The following is a 23,948-nucleotide window of genomic DNA, read 5'->3' on the forward strand; positions in this document are numbered from 1 at the left end:
GTACCTCTTGCCAAGGCATCCAAAGTAAGGCAATTCCACTTGTATTTACAATTAAACCCAAGCTATATTAATTAAAAAGTATACAGTTATTCTTCAGCTTTTTGAAGAATGTGTAAATATATATATATATATATACACCAATACATATCTATCTTTCATAGAATCATAGAATGATAGAATGGTTGGGGTTGGAAAGGACCTTAAGATCATGAAGTTCCAACCCCCCTGCCATGGGCAGGGACACCTCACTCTAAACCACATCACCCAAGGCGTCGTCCAACCTGGCCTTGATCTTTATAGATCTATAGCAAAACCTACGTTTGGGACATAGTATAAGGTGGTCAAACTGACACGGAAGGAAATAATAATTAGAAAAAAAAAAAAAAGACACCTACTTACATTTAAAAATTGTACTTAAATGTCCTTTTAGTTTGATAGTTCTAGTATTAGTAACATTAAAGTGTTATTATGTCGGTATCTTTTATGGCTTACTATTTATATAAATACTGTAGAACTGAAATATATTTCATTCAGCTGACGCTGCTCAGACTACACCTACATTTGAACAGAAAAAGTTTAGGCTAAATGCTAGAAATATGTCAGGCAGTGACAAGCTTGATGGTAGACTGCCTTTAATTCAACAAATAGTTTTAGTGTATATACCTATGAAAATACTGGCTTCCATGGAAGACAAAGTAACATGTTCTGAGCAACAAATTCTTACACTGAACAACATTAAGTCTAACTCTAAAATTTCGTTTTGAAAGACCACTTATTGTTGCATATTCGAGACTTGATTCCAAGTTTTACTATTTTGTCTACATGTATAATTAAAGGCTAATGTATAACAGTAGAATGCAGAAACATATGCAAATACCAAAGATTTTGTCTAACAGAAACTCAAGTTCAACCAGATTTTGTTCTTGCCCCTAATTATTTTGCCTAGGTTTTCTCCAGATCTTAATTGTATTTTAATGCACTAACCAAAATGACCTTTCATAGGTTTGTATGAATCGTCACCCGTTCCCCCCCAATCATCAATATAAAAAAAAACACTGAAAAAAACTATACATGGAACAACTGAAGAACTGCATCACAGTTTTACTTGAGACAAAGCTCTACAGCAGTGATCTACAAAATGTACCCGATTTGACTTTGATAAATAAGCTAATTAAGTATGTAAATCAATAATCATACTTATCCATGGGAAATAGCTAGAATATTACATAATTTGACAACACTTCATGCTTGTCTACAGCAAAAGTAGACATTTAAAGTACTTCTCCAAGAGACTGCTGACTCTTAAAGCCAACTTCAAAAAGAAAGATGTTTCAACAGGTAAAGAGCATTTTCATCTGAGAGTTGTTTTCCATCTTACAAAATTACTACTTTTAGCATATGCCTGGGGAAAGAGGCCGAGAGTACGCTGTCCCAAAATACAGTAGCGATTTGCAAGCAGACATTCCTCAAGAGATTCTGAAGTTTTCAACATCCAGTTTAGTAGCAAAAATTTTATTCTCTTTCAACTCTTAGTGTGTTTCTGATGGTGAACTCCATTTTATTCTTAAACTGCTCATATGTCTTTGTTATTGGGAGCTCTAAGCAATTATGAAGTCTGTTTCCAACAGGATACCTTATATGCGAAAACTTAACAGTAGGTTCAGGATCAAACCCATTGGGGGGTATAGAAAAAGAGCCTGTTACAAAGAACAGAATATCCTCCAACGTCACTACAGACTCACCACCTAAAAAAAGAAAAAAAAGTAGGATTAGGTTGTATCATTTATTCCCTATTACCAATAAACCATTACCCTGAATGTTAAGTGTTAGATGGAAAAAACCCCTGAAATTAGGAAACCCAGATGAATACCCTGAATTAATACGCATTTATATGGGCAAATAAAATTCTCAGGATGAAAAACCCACTTGGGTTAGTTTTGAAAAACTTTAAGTAAATAGGGAAGAAAACCTCATCTGCAACAAGAGACCACTAGCTTTCATCTTGAGACACAAGCTATCTAATAAGCTAACAGCAAAGCTAAAGATAGAGGAATAAAGGATTTTTCTGTACTACTCAGGGTGGTGGAGAGTGCCTTTAAACCCCCTGCCCCAAACAAAGAAACAAACCCCCCCAAACCAACTGTCATTTTTCATATATTTACCCCTCTCAAGTTTCATTAGACTTTTCAGAATTATAATTAGTAAGAGGGGAAGAAAGAACAATGAGGAACTGACAGTGTCCTCAAAACCTTTATTTACCATACTGAACTCTAAAATCCAAACCCTGTTCACATACCAGCAGCTAAATACCCTGAATGGAGAAGGGGGGTGTCCTGGGTTCAGCAGTTGCAGTCATTTCTCCTTCTTAGTACCTGGTGTAGTGCTGTGTTTCTGACTTTCAGCCTGGGAACAGCGCTGGTAACACCTATGTTTTTAGTTGCTGCTTAGTAATGTTTAGTCTGATAAAGGACTTTCCTCCCAAACTAAACAAAGAGGTATTCCATATCACAGCACATCATGCCCACTATACAAACTGGGGCTAGATCACTGCTCAGTCAGGCTGGGTATCAGTCAGGAGGTGGCGAGCGGTTGTATTCTCTTCCCTTGTTATTTCCCTTATTATTATTATTGGTGGAAGCAATTGGTGGTGTTATACCATAGTTACTGGACTGTTCTTATTTCAATCTGTGGGAGTTACATTCTTTTAATTCTCCTCCCCCTCTCTCCAAGAGCTGGGGGGGGGGGGGGTGGGGGATGAAGGGGGCAAGTGAGAGAGCAACTAAGTGGTTCTGAGTGGACTTAAACCATGACAGTGGGAAAAGAAAAAAAACAACTTACTTTTCACATCTTGCAAATAAGCCATCCAAAAATCAGCACCTTCCACTTCATCTACATCTGACGAGGAATGGATTGTAAAGAGATCACAGAGAGTTTCTACTGAAAGTCCCTCAGGTTTGTGGCACAATATACTAGAGAATGCATCCGGATGCTTTTGCATTTTCTCTAGCACACCAAGAGTTCTCAAACCTTGCCTAAAACTAGAAGTGGGGAGAGGGGGAAAGAAGAGCAAGTACGGATCAAAAAAGTAGTAACTAACTAATTGTACTTTGCGTTAACTATAAGACTACATATAATGAAGTTTTCCCATCTGCAGTCTCCAAGTCTGGTCAGTTAGAGGTACCTGGTAGTCCCACTTTATCTTACTTTGGACAATGCACTGAATTCTCATTTTAACAGTCTGTTCCTGTGGAGCATTTGGGGCAGATGAAAGAAATACCAGTGATAAACAGAAACTAAATTTACTAATACTTGACTATACAGCCATGGTTTACTTTTAATTTTTATGTGAGAATATACTGAACTTTTTTCTTACAAATACCCCTTTAGAAACTTTTTCATCCCTAGACAAAATTAGGTGTCTGAAAAGATACCCTTCACTTGGCTTCTCCAGTCTGCATGCGTTTACCTATTATTATTTCTCCCCATGACAAATACAGATAACGGTATCCTGGGCTGCATAAGAAATTGTGGTGCCATGGGCCGGGGTTAAGGGAGGTGATCCCTTCCCAGCAATGATAAAGCCACACTTGGTGTGCTGTGTCCAGTGCTGGGCTCTGTGACTGAGGCATAACCCTTTGAGGAAAGGCTGAAAGAGCTGGGACTGTTCAGCCTGCAGAAAAGAAGGCTGAGGTGGAGTCTCAGTGCGTGGAAGTATCTGCATGCAGTATGCAAAGAATGCAGAGCCAGGCTTTTTTCAGTGGTGTCCAGTGACAGGACCAGAGGCAATATGCACAAACTGAAACACAGGAGGTTCCAGCTGAACATCAGCAAATACTTTTCTACTCTGAGGGTGACCAAGCACTGGCATGGGTTGCCCAGAAAGTCTCCATCTGTGGAGATATTCAAAAGCTGTCTGGACACAGTCCTGGGCAACTGGTTCTAGGTGGCCCTGCTTGAGCGGGGTGGGAGTGAAGAAGGTGACTTCCAGAAGTTCCTTCTCACCTACACACCAATTTGTTTCTGTGATTTAATTTTTTTTTTTTTTTTAAGAAAATCAAAGCTCTGTAGGCTGAAACGCCCCTACTAGTTAAGTGTACTGGGTAAGAATAATAGAAGCAACCGGCTTTACAATTTAACCACCATGTTAAACCAGAATTAAAATTTCACTTTAGTTGTTTACTCATCATCTTTTAGATATCAAGAGGCTAAATCAGTAAAATTCAGAATAAAGATGCTGAATGTGTACAGTCAGTGGTGTAAAACATTAACAGATAAAGTGACTCTTACTATCAGTCCCTGACAAGAACATTCACGCTGTACTCCCTTTTGTACATTTTAAGAACATCTCCAGAAATGCACAAACCAGCATTTTCCCATAAACAGTCTACTTACTACTTTTTGCTTTTAACTGGCTACTTTTAAAATATGATAATAGATTGGTCAAATATGCCATCTGAAGAGGGTCTTCACTGAAAGATTGATTATTCTCAACTTTATTAAAAAAATCATCACAATCAAAATTAGTTTTGTAGCTCCTGCAGATTCAGTTGACTCAAATTTGTCAAGGATAAGACCCTAAATGTATTAAGTATAAACCAAACTACACTTGTTGGATGAATTAGCATCTGTCTTTTTACTGAGCAGTTGAAGAATGTAACATGGAAGTAAGGTGATAAGCCAATCAAAAAACAGTCAACAGCTGCAACTTTCCCAGCTATTTGAAGTCATCACTACCTCATAGAAAAAACAATGCACCAATTTTAAGTAGGCCAAGTTACACCTGTTCACATTACTGCCCTCCTAATGGCACACAAACTCCCTACTTAGAACTCTAGACAACTCATTTAAATTCTAAACATATCTTTAATACTTCTGAAGTTTAAAGATTTTAAATTCAAGCAATTCTGAATTAAAAATTAACATAAGCTGGAGCAATTCAGTAGCGCAGGCTTTTCATGCTGCTGCACAGCAAGACTGGAATTTGCCATGGTGATAACAAGTGGCTAGATTAACATCACTTAGAACAACAAGACTTTGTAAAAGCAATGCATTCCTTACTACCTTAACCTTGGAAGTGCTAAAGACTGATAAAAAAACATCTGCACCAGAAAGTGCCAAAGAGAAAACAAGCACTAGAAAAACAAGTAGTTAACAAGAAATGGCAGTAGCTGGGTGAGAAGGTGGTAGGGAGAGATCGTGACCACTGACTCAATTCAAGACCGAAAAGGCTCCTCTCCCCTTTCCCCCCATCCTTCATGGAGCATGTGTGTTAATTTACATGGCAAGCAAGAACAATTTACCCAGAAGACAAGAGTACTAATTAATCATGTATTTGGTAACTCTTGACCAATGTAAAACAATTTCTTTTTTCTCTGAAATGTATATTATTTGAAGTACACCGAACTAAGTTCTGTTCGCTTTGCAGAGCTTCCGCCCAGCACCCTATTTTGCAATACAGCTGACAATAAAATACCTTGACTCTGTGTGTGTATTGGCTTTTTGCACACTGGGTAACAATCCCACTTTTGGGACAGCAATATTGTTTAAAACTATGCCCTCTTCAGAAGGTTTTAAAAGGAATGTGACCAAGGGGCAGCGGAATGGAGTGGATATGTAGGGAAATAATTTTATTCTTTCAGTTTAACTAACTAGTTACAGTTGCTACTTAATCCACTGAAAGTTACAGTACATTGGTCGAAATGGAGAATAAGTGAGAACATGTCAAAGTTAGTTTTAGAAATGTATTATTTAGTATTTTGGTGAGGAGAATATCCAGGGATTTTGAAAATTCAAGCAAACCTTTCTAAAGGCGAAATGATTCTCTTGATCACATGGTGGATCAGTAGGTCATTCACCAGCACATCCTTATCACACAAAGCTGTTATAGGTCTTAAACATCCAGCAGCACCAAGGAACTCATAACAGTTGTTTATTGTAGACTGTAGGCTGGACAGACTGTTTGCATGTTTTATCTGTATCGGAAGATAGAAAGCAAGGAATTTATTACAAGCATGAGTATATATATATATGTATAGGTCCCTTCCAATCTCTAACATACTGTGATATGAAAAATAGGCTTTTTAATATGAACAAAAGTTATATTTAGTAAGCCCTTATATATCTCCAAATATAGTCACGAACAACTTGCCAATAAGTTTACTTTTATTACCATTTTTATGGTTTCTGCGACATCTGCATCAGCAACGTCTTCCAAAGCTGGTTTCACATTCTCTGGACCATAGACAAGACAACTGAACAGTGTTTGGGAAAAGAAACCAGGAGATGCACCACCATGAACCAGAGAAACTGCAATCATTTTACCAGCTTCAAAATAAAGATTCTCCTTTACAGCTGCAAATGAAAAAGAGTATTTACTATATATGCACAGAATTATTATTTTTATTTTAACAGGAAATCTTATCATGCAATTCCTTTTTTCTTTGGGAGATTTAACAGATGAGGATTGCCATCTCCTGCTAGTTGAAACAATAAGACTGGTATTTTTTACATAGAAATACCACATTGGTTTTATTCCAACCCTTCAGCCACTATCAATGTTTGGGAGGAGATGTAACATCCTTCCACTTTGCACCCAATACAGATTTAATTCTGAAGTGTAAGAACTCAAAGAAACCAAGTGTGGGTCTTCAGACATCATGCTATCAGAGATAATGTTCTACAAATCTGAGGAAAGAAAAATACGTAACAGAGAAAGCAAGTCAGGAAGTTCACTTGTAGAGAACAAATAAACCGATTTAAAAGTTCCAAGTCTAATTATATGCTGTATTTTTTCCTTGGTTGTCATCAACGTTTCCAACTAAACCATTTTTTTTTAAATTACCAATCCACACCCCACCCCCCTTAAGAACTGAAAAGCAAAAAGATTCAAGAAAACTCAATTTCTTTCCATCAGGACTATAATTGTGAACTGACAGTCATACTGGCTGAAGATTAAAAAAAACCCCAAACCTTTCAAGTTACACAGTTCTTAATGTATTCTTGAACAAAGCATTTAATTACCTTGAAAATCAAGGGACAAGTTCTTTGCAGAAGAGCCCTCAAACAATGATGAATTCTGAAGGTGAAGCATTAATAACTGGAAGAAACGGCGTTTTTTTGCAGCAGGAGTATCTGTCTTTGATCTGCTTTTGCAGTTTGTGAACTTTATTTCAATGGCATTTGTAGGACTGAAGTTGCGCTGTCTAAATCCTTTTAAAGCACTATTCCAGATATTTTCAGCATCGATGTTAAGCCTTGTAGTTTTTGCATTAACTTGCAGCCTTAACTCCTTCAGTATATTAGAAACTTCCCTTCTTTCCTTTCTTAAACGCCTACAAGAAAGTAGCATATATTTTCATATTAAATCTATGGTTCATAATTAGCAACAGTTATACAAGAAACCCTCTAAAATCTACTAAGAAAAACACCCCTTTAAATATTTTGGTACATTTAGGTATTGCCTACATTTTATCTGCAAAATATTTGTGTAGATTATTCAAATTCTAACTCTGGTGGCAAATTTTGAAGTACCTGTAAGAGCTAGAAAAGAAAGGAGGTAACAATAATTACCTTGGCATAAAATGGTTATTTCCTTAATTCAGTTACACCAACACAGTGCCAATCAATTCTCAAACTTACTCTACAGGTGAATAATATGAAACAAGTGAGAAATTGAAGAGCCTTCCATGTTTGTGTTAGACATGTTTTGCAATCAAATTGGGATGTACTGTCAACTATTCACTAATATTTAATCTTTGTCACTATAATCAAAAATACATTTGAATAGGAAGAAATGTTGCAGTTCTCATTTATAAAAGACACCACTCTAAATAAGACCTTTTCTTTGCTTTCTAACTTGCAACAAAACTATTTCAACTCTACCTACTGGAACTAATCACCTCATCAGTATTTTTAGCATATATTACAGGTAGAATTCATAAACTAAGTACTCACAACAAAACAAAGAATTTTGCATCCCTAAACTGAATATTCCGTATTAAACCATGTTACTTTACCACTGATTTTAGCATAATCACAAACTAATCCTAATGCACAAATGCCAAACCATTGAAAATTCAGGACATGTCTAATCTGAAGAATGTAATTAGGATTTATTCACCCTTTTCTAAAGAACAGCTATTGTTCACAAGGAAAAATACGCATTTCTGGGTTTTGATTCCCTCACTATCAAACATAAAATTCTCAAAAGATATTACTCCTTTCTCCTCACCCCCTGAATTTAGAAACAGCAGAAGCTTTCATTAAATTACAACTCTTCAGTGTAGTCATTCCATTTTTTCAGTGACTACATACACACATACAAACACATATAGCTACCATATACACACACACACACCGTGTTCTGTAGGAAATACAGCATAAAGTGATGTGCTAGATTACACTTCAACATAGGAAAAATAGAAAAAAAAATAAAAATACTTTTTCCTCGGGGACCAGTTCCTGTTTGACATCAGTGGAGATAAGGACATCCTCACTCTGTTGGATCCTGGAAGTTCTAAGTGTGAGCAGGTTGATAAGTTGTTCTGGCACATAATCTTTGGTGAGCTATAATCCAAAACAGTATTTTGAAAAGAGATACAACAGAAGAACGCATTAAACACTTTTTATTTGAAGATAGCAACATAGTTTTCCCCGGTTTCAGAACCAAATCTCATTTGTATGTTCGTCTACATGAAGTCTACCAGTACCTGAAGAACTACATTTTTAAAAAGAATAATTCAGTATTTAATTATGTGGTGGTCTTAAGATCAGTTTTTAGTTGATCCCATACATGAGATGGAAATCCTGACACATCAAGTAAAACCGAAAAATACTAGTTTCTACAGACTTGAAAAGTTGTCATTACAGCAGAGGAAAACATTATTCAAAGAAATACCTCTGTAACCTAGATTTCTAGCATGCCATTCATGTGGAAAAAATACTTATGAACAATCTTAGCTTTAAGTTTTGCCATTTGTACACTCAACTCTAAATTGTCAAGACTGCTTTTACAAGGATTCAATTTTATTGACTTAAAAGTGGGTTTATGTGCCACTGAAGGCAAATAACAATAGCACAGTACAGAGTCAGGGCTTAGTAAACTTCATTCACTAAACTTTACTCCAATTTTATTCAGTTTGCAATTTATTGCAGAAAGTTTCTCTTATGGAATAAGCCATCACCTCTCCTCATGTTTAAATACTATTTTATGTTATAATCAGTTTCTGCTTGAAAACAGAAAGTTACACACTGAAGAATATTGCGCTGAGATCCAGGTGACTGCCGAGGGCACTTTGGAGATGGTTCTTCCAGCAAACAAGTTGTCCCATCTGTCTTTTCAGAGGTAGCCAAAGAACGCTTTGTCTGTTTCCTGTAGTTCCCTGTTGGTTACATTATATTATGTTAGTAAATTTGCTAGCTGTAAAACACACAGTGTTAAAATTTATCATTATAAGAAGTCCATAATTTTACCTGATTTTACCAAGATATTTCTACATTCCACGCACTCCCAGTTTTGCTCCCATGACTTCAAAGATGAACAGGCCAAATGAGTTCCACGGGAACCACAACACTGACAACGCTTTATTTCCCATTTACTAGAATTACAAATTTATGTATTTAGAATTAGATAGAACAGTGGCGCTAGTTAAAACAAAGCACACTCAACCGTAACTGTAATCCAGACACCAAACTAACAAAGCATGGTTTTATCAATGTGGTAGCACTGTATACAATCAAGGGGAAATTTCTTCAGACAAGATATACTCACAATTCCTGTATTATTATACGTAAAAACCCACAAACAAAGCCAATCCAACAAAAAAAAAAAAAGCTACCCATGTTCCAGCACCATGTATTGAAAGAGGCTGTGAGTTAGTGTGCTCCCCTGCCTTGAAGACAATAGTTGCAACCAGTATTTTCTCCTCAAGTTGTTAGCCAGCAACATCCTTTATTTTATGGGTAGTTCCATAGTTCCAAATAGTAATTTTTTTCAGGTAGCGTATCTTATTAGTCTTACACATTCTGAGTAAGATTCTTCATTAATAACAGTGTTTAAGTATCTGTTAAGATTTTTGTTTAGATTTCTTCAATTCTGCTTAAACATACAATGAAAAGTGTGACTGATACTAGTTCAAATGCTGGATATTAGTTCAAATGCTGGAAGCCTGACTCTTAAAAGGCAAAGTAAATACTGAGGTGCACACATGCCATGAAAGAACCAAAAAACATTTGGTCAAATCTGTACAACACCAAGTTAGTGTCTACAGGGAGTAATCTACCACAGTATAGAGATAACTTAAAAGTAGAGGATCTGACAGCTTTGAGTATGCTCATGCCAATGGGAGACACTCATTTCAGAAACACACAAACATGAAATAATGCAGAAAATGAACTTGTTAATAAAAAATTAAGCAAGTGGTAGAGAAGGATAGCCTTTTTCCATGACCACTCAAGCCTCCCATTAAGCTATCAGCAACATTCTAGCTGCCATTTGCATGCAGAGGTATAGGTTGCAGCTGCAGCGATTTTAGATTTATTTTACACAGCTAGTTGGTTTTCAGCCAAGTCTAGTGCTTTAGAATACTGTTAGAATTCTTTAATGAAATAAATTCATTAAAGTATTCTAACAGTTAAATTGCTGAATTATCTCTGAATGAAAAATAAACAAAATAGGCACGTGCTAGTCTACTTGTTATGTTATATGGATATACATATTCTACTTCAGCTCTGTATCAAATGGGAACCAGGACAAGGTAACTGGTTTGGTTTTCTTGGCTTTTATAATAGAATTAAAATATGATTATAGACAGTAAACCAAACATTTTATTTGGACCTGGTGCTGAAAAGTATTAAAGCAGTTAAATTAAAAAGCAAACCACCAAAACAAAAAAATAAACCCCAAACTAAAACCCAAACACCACCACACCACCAAAGAACAATTCCGTCCTAGGTTACACCTTCCTGCAAGAGTCATACCTATCAGGTTTACTGTAGTCTCTTCCTTTCCTGCACAGACATCTTCTAGTATCACAATGCTGATAACAGTGCAGTAGATCTTCATATGCATTCTCTTCAAGTTCCCAAGATGCATCCCTATAAACAAGGCAGAAGATTTGTTATTACATCTGTATTTCTGACTGTTTAAACGGGTTACTCTGTCTTTATAAAAGATACATATAATAACCACAGGAAGATATCTCAATCACATTCTAGGCAGAACTCAGAGGGGAAAGAAAAAGATCTAGGAACAAAAATACTACTATAAAATACACAGACAGCCTTTTTCTTGTGTCAACTTACTGTGACTGAAATATTTATTATTTTCACATGACCTCAGTGCATGTTTGTCTCTTTCATATTATTCCACTTTGCCTCCCAAAGGGTCATGATGATTTGTTTTGGCAGTCTACTTAAGTTACCACTGAAAATGGTCTCACGAAAAGTAATGCAGAATTTTCCAGGCCAGTATGGCAAAGTTCAGCTAGTATTTTGACTCTTCTTCCTTCCCGGAATCTTGAGATTCTGTCTTTGTGTCTTATTTTGAGCTCCATCTAATGGTGGAAACTTATGAAAAACAACTCAGAATTTCAGAGTGATAGGAAGAGCCGACATCGAAGGATCAAAAAGTGATGTTGCTATGAACGCTTGGCCGCCACAAGCCAGTTATCCCTGTGGTAACTTTTCTGACACCTCCTGCTTAAAACCCAAAAAGCCAGAAGGATCGTGAGGCCCTGCTTTCACGGTCTGTATTTGTACTGAAAATCAAGATCAGGCGAGCTTTTGCCCTTCTGCTCTGCGGGAGGTTTCCGTCCTCCCTGAGCTCGCCTTTGGACACCTGTGTTACACTTTGACAGGTGTACCGCCCCAGTCAAATTCCCCACCTGCCGCTGTCCCCAGAGTGGGTCGCACAGTTGTTATACTAAACATATGCTTAGCAATCCCTAAAATGGGACTGGGAGAAGATGGAAGCTGGATGGCTGAGTGATCAGTCTGTCTGGACGAAAATTCAGCTAATGTAAAAATTTGGGGACAGAAAATACAATCCTATGTTCATGTGAAATTTTTGTTTTAAGAAGTGTTTTGATCTTTTAAACAGGTCCCTGGTTGAATCATGGCACAAGTGAATTTTCAGAGCTTTGTGCTTTATGTTCAAGATGCCTAATTTGGATTTTGACAATTTTATGCATAACTAAAAGGAAGCAGGCTAATCCTTACCAAACCAAACAATTCTATCACTGAAGGCAGAACTGAAGTTTCACATATTAACAGATGCAGTTCGTTGAATATATTAAGAATGGGTTTAACACCATATCAAAGTTGGTATAGAAGGGCAATTATCAGTAAAATTACTTACCTTTCTGGAATGTATATGCCCATTCTCAACATTTCTTTCTGAAATTTGTCCTTGTTATTACATACTGTGCACCTAAAGAAAAATATCCCAGCACTCAAAGCTTGATACTGGGTCAAGAAAAAAAACAAACAAACAAAACACAACAAAAAAAACAAACCAATTATTGAATTACTATTGTCCTCAGGATGCTAACAAATAATTCCTTAATATCTATAACCATTACATTCATGGATATTGTCCTGACATGGATGTTAAAGATGACATCAATCACGATGTCATTTCACACTGAAGCAAATGGTAAGCCTTTTCTCTTCTTTTAAAGGACAAAAGCTCACATGCTGGAATCAGATTCATAAACAAAACCACAATCCTTTTTCGTCAACCTCTTCAGACCTAGAATGAGTTTATGAAAAGAACCTCGTAACTTTTTCCAGCTCTGGACTTAGGCAAAGAGAACTGATAAGGCATAAACAACATATTTAGCATTAAGATTCTGTATGTAATGACTTGCAAGAAGGCAACTACTTAGGTTGGAATTTAATTCCTAAAAATAAAAAAAGGCATGAAGTGCATCACACATACAGAAATATGGAGGGGTGGAATTCTTATAATACTCTTGTCTCCAAAACACAATTATCCTTCTGAACACACTACATTTCCATACCTACTGCCTACATTAAACCTAGGGAATTTTGCACAATTTTGAGCTAATGCTTCATTATTTTTAAACACTATAGAAACGTAATCTCTGGGAGAAGAGAAAAAGAAATGGAGAACCTATGTTACCTGCAAGCATTCTCGATGAAACCAAGCATTTTTACAGCAAGGACTTTTCAATACAGTGTATATTGGAAGTTGTTCAACCAAATCCAGGCATATCGTACACTGTGAAGTTCCTCCAGATTCTTTAACTGGAAACTTTTGGACTGGTTTATGTTCCCAACAGTAAGACCTAAAAATAACAACATACGGTTACCAATCAAAACAACATTTGAAAAACCATCCTCATAAAATTTGACGATAGCAAAATTAACTCCCTGTTGTATGTTTTTCATGAATAAATGCTGTATGACAAGCTAAAAAGGCAAATACATACTAGTTTTGGCTGAGATAAGAGTTATTTTCCTTCACAGTACTTTGTATGGGACTGTGTTTTAGATTTGTGCTGAAAACGATGTTGATAATTCAGGGATGTTTCAGTTATTGCTGAGCAGCGCTTACACAGACACAAGGCCTTTTCTGTTCATCACCCTGCCCTGCCAGCAGTAGACTGGGGATGTACAAGTTGGGAGGGACACAGCAGGGACAGCTGACTGCAACTGACCAAAGGGGTACTCCATAATGTATGGTGTCAAGCTCAGCAATAAAACTGAGGGAAATGAGGAGAGACATTTGGGGTTATGACATTTGTCTTCCCAAGTAACTGTACACATGGTGAAGCCCTGCTTTCCTGGAAAGAGCTGAACATCTGCTTGCTGATGGGAAGCAGTAGGTTAATTCCTTTTTTTGCTCTGCTTCCACATATAGCTGTTGCTTCCCCTATCAAACTGTCTTTATCTCAACCCACAAGTTTTCTCACTTTTGCCCTTCCAGTTCTTCCCCCATCCTGCTGAGGATAGTGAGTGAGTGGCTGTGGGATGTCTGCTGCCTATCAGGGTTAAACCACAACACATTTAAACAACTTACATATCTAACGGAGGAAGTCAATATAAGCATGCTGGCAACTGACACTCTTCAATATACAGAGATCATACACCTTTTGGTCCACATAATGCGTTTCCTATCCTCAGAACCTCAAATTCTTCCTAATTTCAATGCTACTAAGATATTAAAAGAGCAGTTTTGAATTTGCATATTGATGCTGCAAAGCCTAAGCAGCATGACAAATTTTGTAATTTAGCTTATTTTTGAAAATCTAAGACAGCCAAGAAATGCAGCTCTAGAGGAAAGCTTTCTGGAAATGTATCATTTTTACATGTGCTCAGCTTACTAGAAGTCGCTTATATAACAAGTTAAAGTGCCTGCCAGACTTCAAACCACCCACCCTACAAACTATGCTTACAGTAGAAAAAAGCCATTATCAGATGCCCTCAAGAGTACTTTGATTACAGCAAGATTCTAGACAGATAACAGCAAAATAAAATAAAATGTTTTCTTAGACATCTGATATTAAACAGATTTCTCCTGTGGTCCATCTCTAACAACCAGATCTAGAAGTCTTGTGCTTCGAAACATGATGGAATAGCATACAGTGTGTTCTGACTGTTGAGAGATAGGCAGCCAGAGCGCTGCCATTTCAACAAAGGCACAGCAAAGGAGGTAGGCAAACCAAAAACCCAAACCCAACCATTGTGCAGTTTATTTCAAGAGTTCAGGACTTAATGCTCAATTTCATAAACAATATAACGATTTGTAGAAGGACTAAATTATATCCTTAAGAGTGCTGAGAATTTAGTTTATAGATACGAGGTATGTAATACAACTGCTTGGCCTTCATGTTTTTCCACTAATCAGGTATTTTTTCCTTAAATAAACTGGGTGTCATTTATAATTAATAGCTAATCCAATGAGAACCCATTAAGAAACAATCACCCCCTGTATAAATACAATGAACTGAAAATGAAAAAGCAACAAAATGCCAGAACTTACCTGAAGTCTTCCATGAACTGGAAAATACATTCCTTTTGTGTCCCACAAGGAAAATGGTAACTTCGTTTGCATTTGGGGGCTACACATCCAATTGAAGCACCCTTTTTCCTACAGATGTTACATTTCTAGGAATAATTTTTTTTACATGTTAATATTCTGTTATTTCTAGTTCTGGTGTCCTCAACATAAAAAGGACATGGAACTGTTGGAACAAGTCCAGAGGAGGGCCACGAGTATGATCAGGGGACTAGAGCACCTCCGGTATGAATGCAGGCTGAGAAAGTTGGGACTGTTCAGCCTGGAGAAGACTGCATGGAGACCTCATAGCAGCCTTCCAGTATCTGAAGGGGGCATATAGGGATGCTGGGGAGGGACTCTTCATTAGGGACTGTAGTGATAGGACAAGGGGTAATGGGTTAAAACTTAAGCAGGAGAAGTTTAGATTGGATACAAGGAGGAAATCCTTTCCTGTTAGGGTGGTGAGGCAGTGGAATAGGTTGCCCAGGGAGGTTGTGAATGCTCCATCCGTGGCAGTGTTCAAGGCTCTAGGTTGGATGAGGCCTTGGGTGATATGGTTTTGAGTGAGGTGTCCCTGCCCATGGCACAGGGGTTGGAACTTGATCTTAAGGTCCTTTCCAACCCTAACTATTCTATGATTCTATGAAATCAAAGTAAAATTCCAAGAATTAAACCAACAGAAATATTACAACGTGTGTAAGAAAGAATATCGGCCAATAGATTCTGGAACAAGACTATTGTGTTTTAGCTCTATTTCAAGGAGTAAAGATATATAAAGATATATACTTATTGTTTTATATGCATATTTACTTGTGATACGTAAGCCAAAATACATGTTATTTTATCAGTACCTATAGCTTAAATGCACCTATAAAATTACATAACGTCAGCTTGAGGCTCAGCATAATGTCATGAGGTATTATGCATGTGTAATTTAGCCTTATTTGTCTGCAACATACCCAGAAAATAAAAATATTAATAAACTTTTGCAGGCTTTATTAGCCTTTGTGGCTTCCAAGAACCCAATATACTTGTTACTTAAATGTAAAATTCAGATGCTTGAATAGGCTCAGCACACTGCCCATTGTCAAGAAAACAAAATAAACCCCACAGGTTTTAAGTGAACTGAAAAGTTACTTTCTCCCCCCCATAAAGGCCAAAGACTTCATTATTACCAGTTTTGAAGCTCTATTCACTTCTTTTCTAATATCCGCGATTAAGAATCCATCTACACCTTCATCTTCTTCCCCTCTCTGCCAAATGCCACTTGACATCAACTATGAAAACAAATTAAGTATTTTAAAACATTTACCTACCTAATTTACAATTACTTACATTGTATTTGTCAAGTAAGAGAAGTTTAGTCTAACAAAGCTTGTGTGCAAACATTTTAATGATGAAAAATTTTGAAACTCATCCAAAACATCTATACATTTTATCTGGTATGACACAGTAGGGATTAGTAACATGAAAATAAATATTTCATAACATCAAAGTCTTAGGTAATACAGTAGAACCCAAGATGGCGTATTCTACCTTCCTCTGAAAGTATACAGACTATTCAGGTAATTGTCAATTACTTTCAGAGGAAGCAAAATTAAATTAGGTTAGTTAATGTGAATGACAATTGTGCTGTGGAGATAATGAAGCACAGTAGGAAGTATCTCTACTGAAGTGCAACCTAAGAGGAAGAGTAATTCACTTTAGAAAAATGAAATAAAACAGAATCCAGTAGCTAGGCAAGTCATAAAAGCCTAATAATAATTTAACTTACTAAGCAAGGCATTTACATCATAAAATTCAAGTAACTAGTTTTACAACTTGATGCCTCCTATATTCTTTACAATCTCACTTTATATTTATTTTATAATTTTAACACAACATCATTTTCTAACTAAAAACTTTTATCAATATTTTAGTCACAGAAATATAAAATTTTAGACCAGACCAAATTAAGAATGTATTTTTTTTTCCCCCAAATGCGAGACATTTAGCAAAGAAAAATCAAACTGCACCACTAACTGGACTCTTCTCAGAAGAACTCTTTCATTATATAATATTCATTGTAGTTAAGTAAAATCACAAGTTTTTGTTTTTAAGAAGCATCAGGGATCAAAACTAAAAGATGACTGCAGGAAGCTCATCACAGTAAAATATAAGTCATAAGGCTCAGTGTTGGAAGCATGGCCTTTTCTAGCTGTTTTGCTCCACCAGGAAAGGCCTTCTTCCTATCATTTCATATGGCCTATACACAAGGCAAAATCATCATGAACACACCTAAATTTCCTTCCAGCTGCTTAAAATTTATTCAAGGGAAAAAAAAAATCTTTATGTAAATTCAGAAAACCTCCACTCTGCCTAGGCTTTGAAGGATTCAATATACAACTTAGTAAACCATCTGCAGTCAACACAATTTTTAAAGACTGGCTGAGTTAAAAAAAAAAACAAAACCCCACAAAGAACCAAAACACTCAAATTGCTCCTGATATTCTTTAGACTTTTTTTTTTTAAACCTGGGGGGAAAAAAAATTCAAACTGTGTTTATTAACAAAAAAAACCCTTTTTTTTTGAAGTAGTTATATTATTTTAAACGTCTGCAAAAATTTAGAGTTTAAAAGGTAGTTTAAGTATACCTTTAAGAATATGAATCTTGTAAATTGTCAAGTGATAACAAAAGACACTCAATTGTAGTTTATATTCATAGCTCTGTTCAAATTACAAGCTTTTTCTAAATAGTGACACTACTATTTAGCTCTACATGATCAGTAGGGTGCATACTACTAAGCTGAATAGTAGGACTATTTCTTCAGTGTTACAATGCCTATGTAATGTCGTAGAATAACTCACAGCCGAGCAAGAACTAATGAGAAACAAGAAAAAACGGGGACAACTTTTCTTTACTTTTTTTTGACAAGGGGTGGAATTTTCACACTCCAAATTTCAAAACTCTTAATTCCCTTACATAAGCGAATATGCATGTGCATCTTTTCCCTTTATCTTAATACGAACCTTCATTGCTATAACAGGTTGGAAGAACTACGTAAATTAATTTAAATGGATCATGAACAGAATTTAGTTTTGGATAAGTCTTTTGGGGATTTATTTTATCTGCTGCATGACAGGTTTCAAGGCTACAATTTCCACTTAAGCGTTCAGGCTTTACAACAAAAAAACCTGTTATAACAACTGTTTGGACAGGTTATTACTATTTAGTATGTTTTATTTATTTATTTCTCTGTTAAAACAGACAAGCTCCAAGATCAATTCCACATACTTACCAAACAGTAATAATGAACAGTGAGACTGTATTCCACATAGGTCTTTTTTTCTCCATACTTTTCAGGGCAGTCATCTGTACGTCCACAGAGAACACAAGCTAAAATAGAGAATCATGTCTATAATCACATAATGAATGTATGAATTACTATGAATCAGTTGTAGAGAAGTAATCTTTATGTCTCTTAATCACACGCATCTTGAAGTAGATTACTGGATAAAGGACAGTAGGCACGCCTCTCTGCTTAATGTTGAATTCTACAGTAAATACAGAATAGGGTACTACTTGCTCCTTTTGTAGTTACTAAAAAGAAAATACCTCGCCAGTTCCACCTGCCTTCTGATTCAGGAAAGGACTACTACCTAAGCTAAATTCATATCTCGACTGCACTCCCAACTGAAATGTTCTTTCCAAAACACCTAAAGGTAATTATCAAATGGCTAGCAATGTCCAAATGTGTGCAAAATATAATTGGTTTTAGTATTCTACATAAAGACATCACTATATTAGAACCCGTGAAGCAACTTAACTGTTTCTTTGTATGCCTTTGTGATAACTTTTGTGCAAAGCATGTGAATGGTATCCTGACTGCATGTGTCAAGTCAGATGCTACCAGTGCTTTTAAAACGTGCTAGTTTCAAAACATTCAAGGATTTGAGACAACACTGAAGTCAACTAAAACTTTTAGATTTTCCCCATTTCTGTAGTTCGTATTTCACTAAAACACTTCCACTGAGATTTAATATTTTCCTTTCAATTCTCAATAGATGCAAGATAAATTTTCAATATTCTATCAAGGCCATAGTCATGATGAGACTAGAAGTACTGATTCAGCCTAAAAGTCTTGAATGATACAGCTCAAAAACAGCTGTGTGTGATTAGGAGGTTAATTCCCAAGGTTACTTTCTTAGAATATCTGCAGAAAAGACTATTTTAAATTATTCAAGCAAATTCAAAATTTCAAGTAAGCAAATCCAAGGACGTTTACCAGTTACTTCTTTTTCATTCCCTGACACAAGCGGTTCAAACATAATTTGAGTATTGATAATCTACCTGTTCTTTGAGCCCAAATAAAGCAAGTTATTACTGTTACTATATATGCAGATTAAAGTTTTCTATAACTGTTAAATAAAAACCTTACTTACATGAACTTTGAATGTGTAAATCATTGTTTTCACTCATCCTGAGTTTTTCTGGCTGTCATGAAAAAGTGGTGAGGTGTTAAATACATCTCATGCATTAACAATGACCAATATATACCACTTTTACATTTATTTTAAATTGAAGAAAAACAAACAAAACTCCACCCAAACTCAGCAAACTAAAAATGGGATCAAGAACAAAATTCAGCTGTTATTGTGAGAGATAGGGGCTCAGAAAGCAGGCTGCAGATGTTTGTAAAACATGTTCTCAGACCATTGAAACGTAGTAACTTTTAACTATTTCCCTGAACTACCAAACAGGGTACTCTATTTTCTCTTTGAAAGTAAAGTTCAGTGCATCAGCTAATTCCATATAGACTTATTTGTACAGTAGAGTTTGTAGTTATCTTAAACATAAAAAATAATGAGCCAAGGAGGTGGCAGTGAGTCCACTGGAATTAAAAATTAACTGGATAGGATAGCGATGTAACCATGCAGAGAGTCGCCACTGTTGGGAGGAAATGAAGGATCCTGTCGTAGTTGAAGAAATCCTGATCCAAGATGAAAAACAAAACAAAACAAAAAAACAGTGAGGGGACAGGGACATGCATAAAGATGAATTTACACTACTTAGAACTACGTACTTTACATTCTAGACTGGGAAATAATTTATTTGGAAACACCGACCTAGCCCGCATTTCTTTCAAACATCACATGCACCTAAAAATGAGATCCCCGAGATATATTAATGTGGATATAGGGGGAGCTGGCCTTTACTGCGTGCCACACCACACGACCTAGGCCACCTTGGGAAAAAAAAAATAAAAATACTTGTTTCTTCACGGTAGCACGATTACTCTTTCTCTAGTGTAAAGTAGAACCCTTTTCAGAGCATATATATATATATATATATCTTTGAATTGCCTTTTTCTTAGGAAGCTGAAGAAAGGATTACATAAACTTTGCAAAACAAAGAATCACGGGTGACTGCCTCCAGCTCCTCACAGGCAGCCAGCCAAGTTCCTTCACATACGCAAAAGTGAGCAGGGAGGCAGCCGGTAACAAACCCAGCGTCCAAAACAGAAGCCTGACAGACTCTGAGCTACCGCAGTTTTGATATTTATAGTTTTCATGACGCCAGGTACAGGCTTCGGGAACAAACCTCAGGCTAATCCGATCTACTGCAAAGTACTGCAGCTCATTCACTGGAGTTTTTGGAAGAGTTCCATTGAGAAAGGAAAAACAAATACGAAAAAGGGAGGCAGAAGTCTCAAGACATAAGGCAACTGCACCACTGCACTTTGTTAGAGAACCGGAGTAGCTCTACACAAAAGACCTTCGTCTAAAAGGAAAAGAATCTAAAAAATAAACAGTGCCACAACGGAATTAGGTCAAGAGGCTCCCAAGAACACACTGCACCGAGAGCACAGTGAAATAACTGACTACAGTTTTCCCAGAAACACACTTCCCTTTTTCCAAGTTACAAAAACCAAACTCGATCAGGTACAGGAGCAGCGAAAGAGCAGCACGAAGCTCACATGTTCCCTTTTCTTCGGCATTTCCCAATGGTCACCACCAGTTTCACCGTCCTGAACCTACCACAGCGACAACAAATAGCCTCTATATACGACACAAGATCAGATTTTTCACCTCGGTGGGTTGTAAAAAGCCCTGCGGGTGGAAAACGCACATACGTGCCTGGAAACAAGAAATGCACCTTCCCCTACACGCCCTTCCTTGGCTCCAACAGAACAGGGGGAAAAAATCGCTACATTCCCCCCTCCCAAATTCCTTCTATTTGGTTCAGTCTTTCAGGGAAATGAACCCGGAGCTCAAATTTGCAAGTTAAAAGGATATGCGAAATCAACCATTGAGGCTCCGGGCACAAGGCCTACGGGGCTTTCCACAGGAATAAAGCAGGGCAGCATCAGTCTATTTGCAAGACACACGTTACCACGCAGTGTTTATGAAAACCCAAGTGTAAATAGAATGCGTTTACTTTGCCTAAACAGGCTAAAAAAAATATCCTCAAAGCGGATATTTAGGTTTTGCCGAGTTATCTCTTTACTGCTCCAGAACAGAAAGTGCTTTATGGAGTTTCGGAACTAGAATATGGGAAAAGAAGCAAACGCAACCCCCGAGGCCACACTGCAGGTACACGTTTTCTCTGGCATACGGACAAAGAACCCTCCCGGATTCCGCCCGTCCGTGCTGTAAGTCCTACCTGTACACGCTCCCCTCGCGGTGCCTGCAAGGAGCCCATCCCCCGGCACATACCACGCTTCCAGGAAGCCCAACTCACTGAAGTGCGCGCGACCACTTACTGTCCGAGTCGCACACAGGTCTCACCACTAAACCTGGCCGACGCCTTTTTCAACAGGCAGAACGGCCGTGGCACTATCTGTGGGAAGAGCCGCCCAGCGAGGCTCCGTCCCGTCTCCCTCCTTCCTTCCCTCCGTCCCGCGGGCTCACTGGGTGACTCGCTCCCACGACTGCTCACGCTGCCCCTTCCGCGGCTCACCGCCCCAGTATGCCTCCCTTCGCCCCCTGCAGGGTAGCCTCCCACCTTACCTCAGGCTCAGGCCGCCCCAAGGACACAAGGCAAGGCCTCAGCCTCTCAAAGCGTTACTCACCAGCAGCGGCCTAGCTAACTGACAGACAATTCAAACTCCAACATCCGCCGCTGTGCCGGAAGCGGGGAGCCAGCCTCCCGCCGAGGCCCGCCCACCATCCGCTGCATCGGTGCTCGCCCGCCTTGGCCGGGAATGGCGGATCGGCGGGCGGGGGTGTGGCAGCCTGGAGATCGGTACTTGACTGGAGAGCACGGCGGGCAGCGCTGAGTGCCTGAGCCGGGCGGCAGGAACCGGCACTCCTTGGCTACTGTGTCCGCTGCCGCGCTGAGCAAACCCCCTACAAATGGCCGTGGCAAGGCGGTGGCGTGTCGGCAGCCTCGCCTGTCTTAGTCAGTAACCGCTGTTTTGACGAGGCGCAGGTCACAGAGTTGCAGGGGACCTTAAGGTCATCTAGTTACAACCCACTTGCCTGCCATGGGCAGGGACACCTTCCACTGGGCCAGATTGTCCCGTCTAACGTTGCCTGTCTCTATAAACTTCACCCTTAGCCTAGCATCTCGGGTAGTCTCTTCCTTTGTTGTTGGAGTACTTCCCTAAGGAACCCAGAAGTTGTTTTTCGGATTGGGTTAATTTTTTATTAGGTTTTTTGTTTGTTTTTTCTTGCTTGCTTGTTTGGTTTTTTTTTTTTTTCTTTTTCTCCTGAGCGATGCACTTTGTTGCTAAAATACTGTCTTTTGCAGCTTGATCTCAAGGGGCCTAACCTACCCCATGTTAAGGCCAGTTGCAGTGCTGACCTGTTTTCCCTTTTTTTGGGCACAATGGCGTTGCTACAGTAAAATGAAGTTTCTCAGTGAAAGCTGTGTATTTGATACTTATGCTGATATTTTGCCATCTGAATGCTGCTGTAATGGCAGACGGTGTCAAAAAGAAGCTGTGGTATATGCCATTATTTCTTTGCTGTAGGCTGGTAATTTCCAAATACAGAATATTCCATTCAGGTCAGCTCATATGTTCTGTTGGATTATTTATATATATATATGTAACATATATATATATTAGCATATATATATATATGTTAGTAATTACTATCAATCAGAAAAAGGCTGGACATTTTTGTTTTATTTCAGTGTTTTTTCAGTCATTCAGGTAGTCCTGTAAAGAATGGAGAGAAAACTCGAAAAGAAGAATTAGCATTTTAATGTATCTGTGTGTTCTGCTGGTTCAAATGGCTTTGTTATTTTATTTATTAATGAGACAGCCTCAAACATTTTTCCATATTTATGTAAAACTCTTGAGAAGCAATAGCATCCTCCTCTAAACATCTGAAGTATGCTAGGCTGTCTAGAACTCCAAATCACATCTGGAGATGCTCAGTTGTGTCATCACTTGTTAAGTTTTTAGGACATAACCACAATGGCAGCATTTTATACTCCACTTGGATGTCATTATATATTAATAAAATTCAAAAAATAACTAATCGGGTTGTTATTCTTTCATTGGTTTTAGGAGGGCGGTGGAGAGCTTACCTTTATTTTCTTATTTTTTTTTAAATCATGGACTCTCTTGGTTCCTTTGTTTTCATTTAACCCTTTGAAAAGTACTGATGCGTGGATTGACTCCACAACTCGTTAAAAGTTGTAATGTCCTGGGTTTAGCAGTAGCAGTCATTTTTCTCTTTCTTGGTATCTGGTGCAGTGCTGTGTTTTGACTTTCGGGCTGGGAACAAAGCTGATAAAAATGATGTTTTGGTTTGGCCAAGGACTTGGTGAGACTCATGCTCTGCCAGGGAGGAGGGGAGGCCGGGAGGAAGCAGAGACAGGACACCTGACCCAAACTGACCAAAGAGGTATTCCATACCACAGCACATCATGCGCAGGGGGCAACTGGGAGTTACCCGGGAGGACAGGGGTTCTGCCGGGTCGGACTCGTTGTTC

The 23,948-nt window shown here is 37.9% G+C and overlaps 1 protein-coding gene across 4 annotated transcripts; it reads right to left on the bottom strand.

The window, feature by feature from the left end:
• Positions 1-1,086: 1,086 nt before the first annotated feature.
• G2E3 (G2/M-phase specific E3 ubiquitin protein ligase) lies at positions 1,087-22,149 on the bottom strand. Of its 4 annotated transcripts, none has more exons than XM_061367622.1 (16): positions 22,075-22,149; positions 19,445-19,496; positions 18,301-18,398; positions 16,198-16,299; positions 15,005-15,129; positions 13,142-13,307; positions 12,356-12,462; positions 10,978-11,094; positions 9,472-9,596; positions 9,251-9,380; positions 8,440-8,565; positions 7,021-7,331; positions 6,170-6,351; positions 5,800-5,972; positions 2,839-3,038; positions 1,087-1,745 (listed from the first exon to the last, which is right to left on the bottom strand). In XM_061367622.1, exons 2-16 carry the CDS (start codon positions 19,479-19,481, stop codon positions 1,513-1,515), a joined length of 2,232 nt encoding a protein of 743 aa, XP_061223606.1. In that variant the 5' UTR covers positions 19,482-19,496; positions 22,075-22,149; the 3' UTR covers positions 1,087-1,512. The 4 variants fall into 4 exon arrangements, with proteins under 4 accessions (XP_061223606.1, XP_061223607.1, XP_061223605.1 ...); XM_061367623.1 differs by lacking the exon at positions 22,075-22,149 and adding an exon at positions 19,821-19,851; XM_061367621.1 differs by lacking the exon at positions 22,075-22,149 and adding an exon at positions 19,821-19,842 and having other exon boundaries at positions 19,445-19,492.
• Between the last annotated feature and the right edge of the window lie 1,799 nt (positions 22,150-23,948).

Source organism: Neopsephotus bourkii, unplaced genomic scaffold (assembly GCF_033783945.1).
Source record: "Neopsephotus bourkii isolate Nb327-2 ecotype Australia unplaced genomic scaffold, CSIRO-AGI_Nbou_v1 NB_1388, whole genome shotgun sequence".
Taxonomy (NCBI): domain Eukaryota; kingdom Metazoa; phylum Chordata; class Aves; order Psittaciformes; family Psittacidae; genus Neopsephotus; species Neopsephotus bourkii.

Bases quoted from the DNA above. Each gene is read 5' to 3' on its own strand.
- G2E3 (XM_061367622.1), bottom strand. From the start codon at position 19,481: ATGAGTGAAAACAATGATTTACACATTCAAAGTTCAT. The intron at 9,597-10,977 runs GTATGACTCTTG...TTGTAATTCTAG, and splicing joins GACTACAGTAAACCTGATAG to TAAATGGGAAATAAAGCGTT. The intron at 3,039-5,799 runs GTTTGCTTGAAT...CCCCACTTCTAG, and splicing joins ATCATTTCGCCTTTAGAAAG to TTTTAGGCAAGGTTTGAGAA.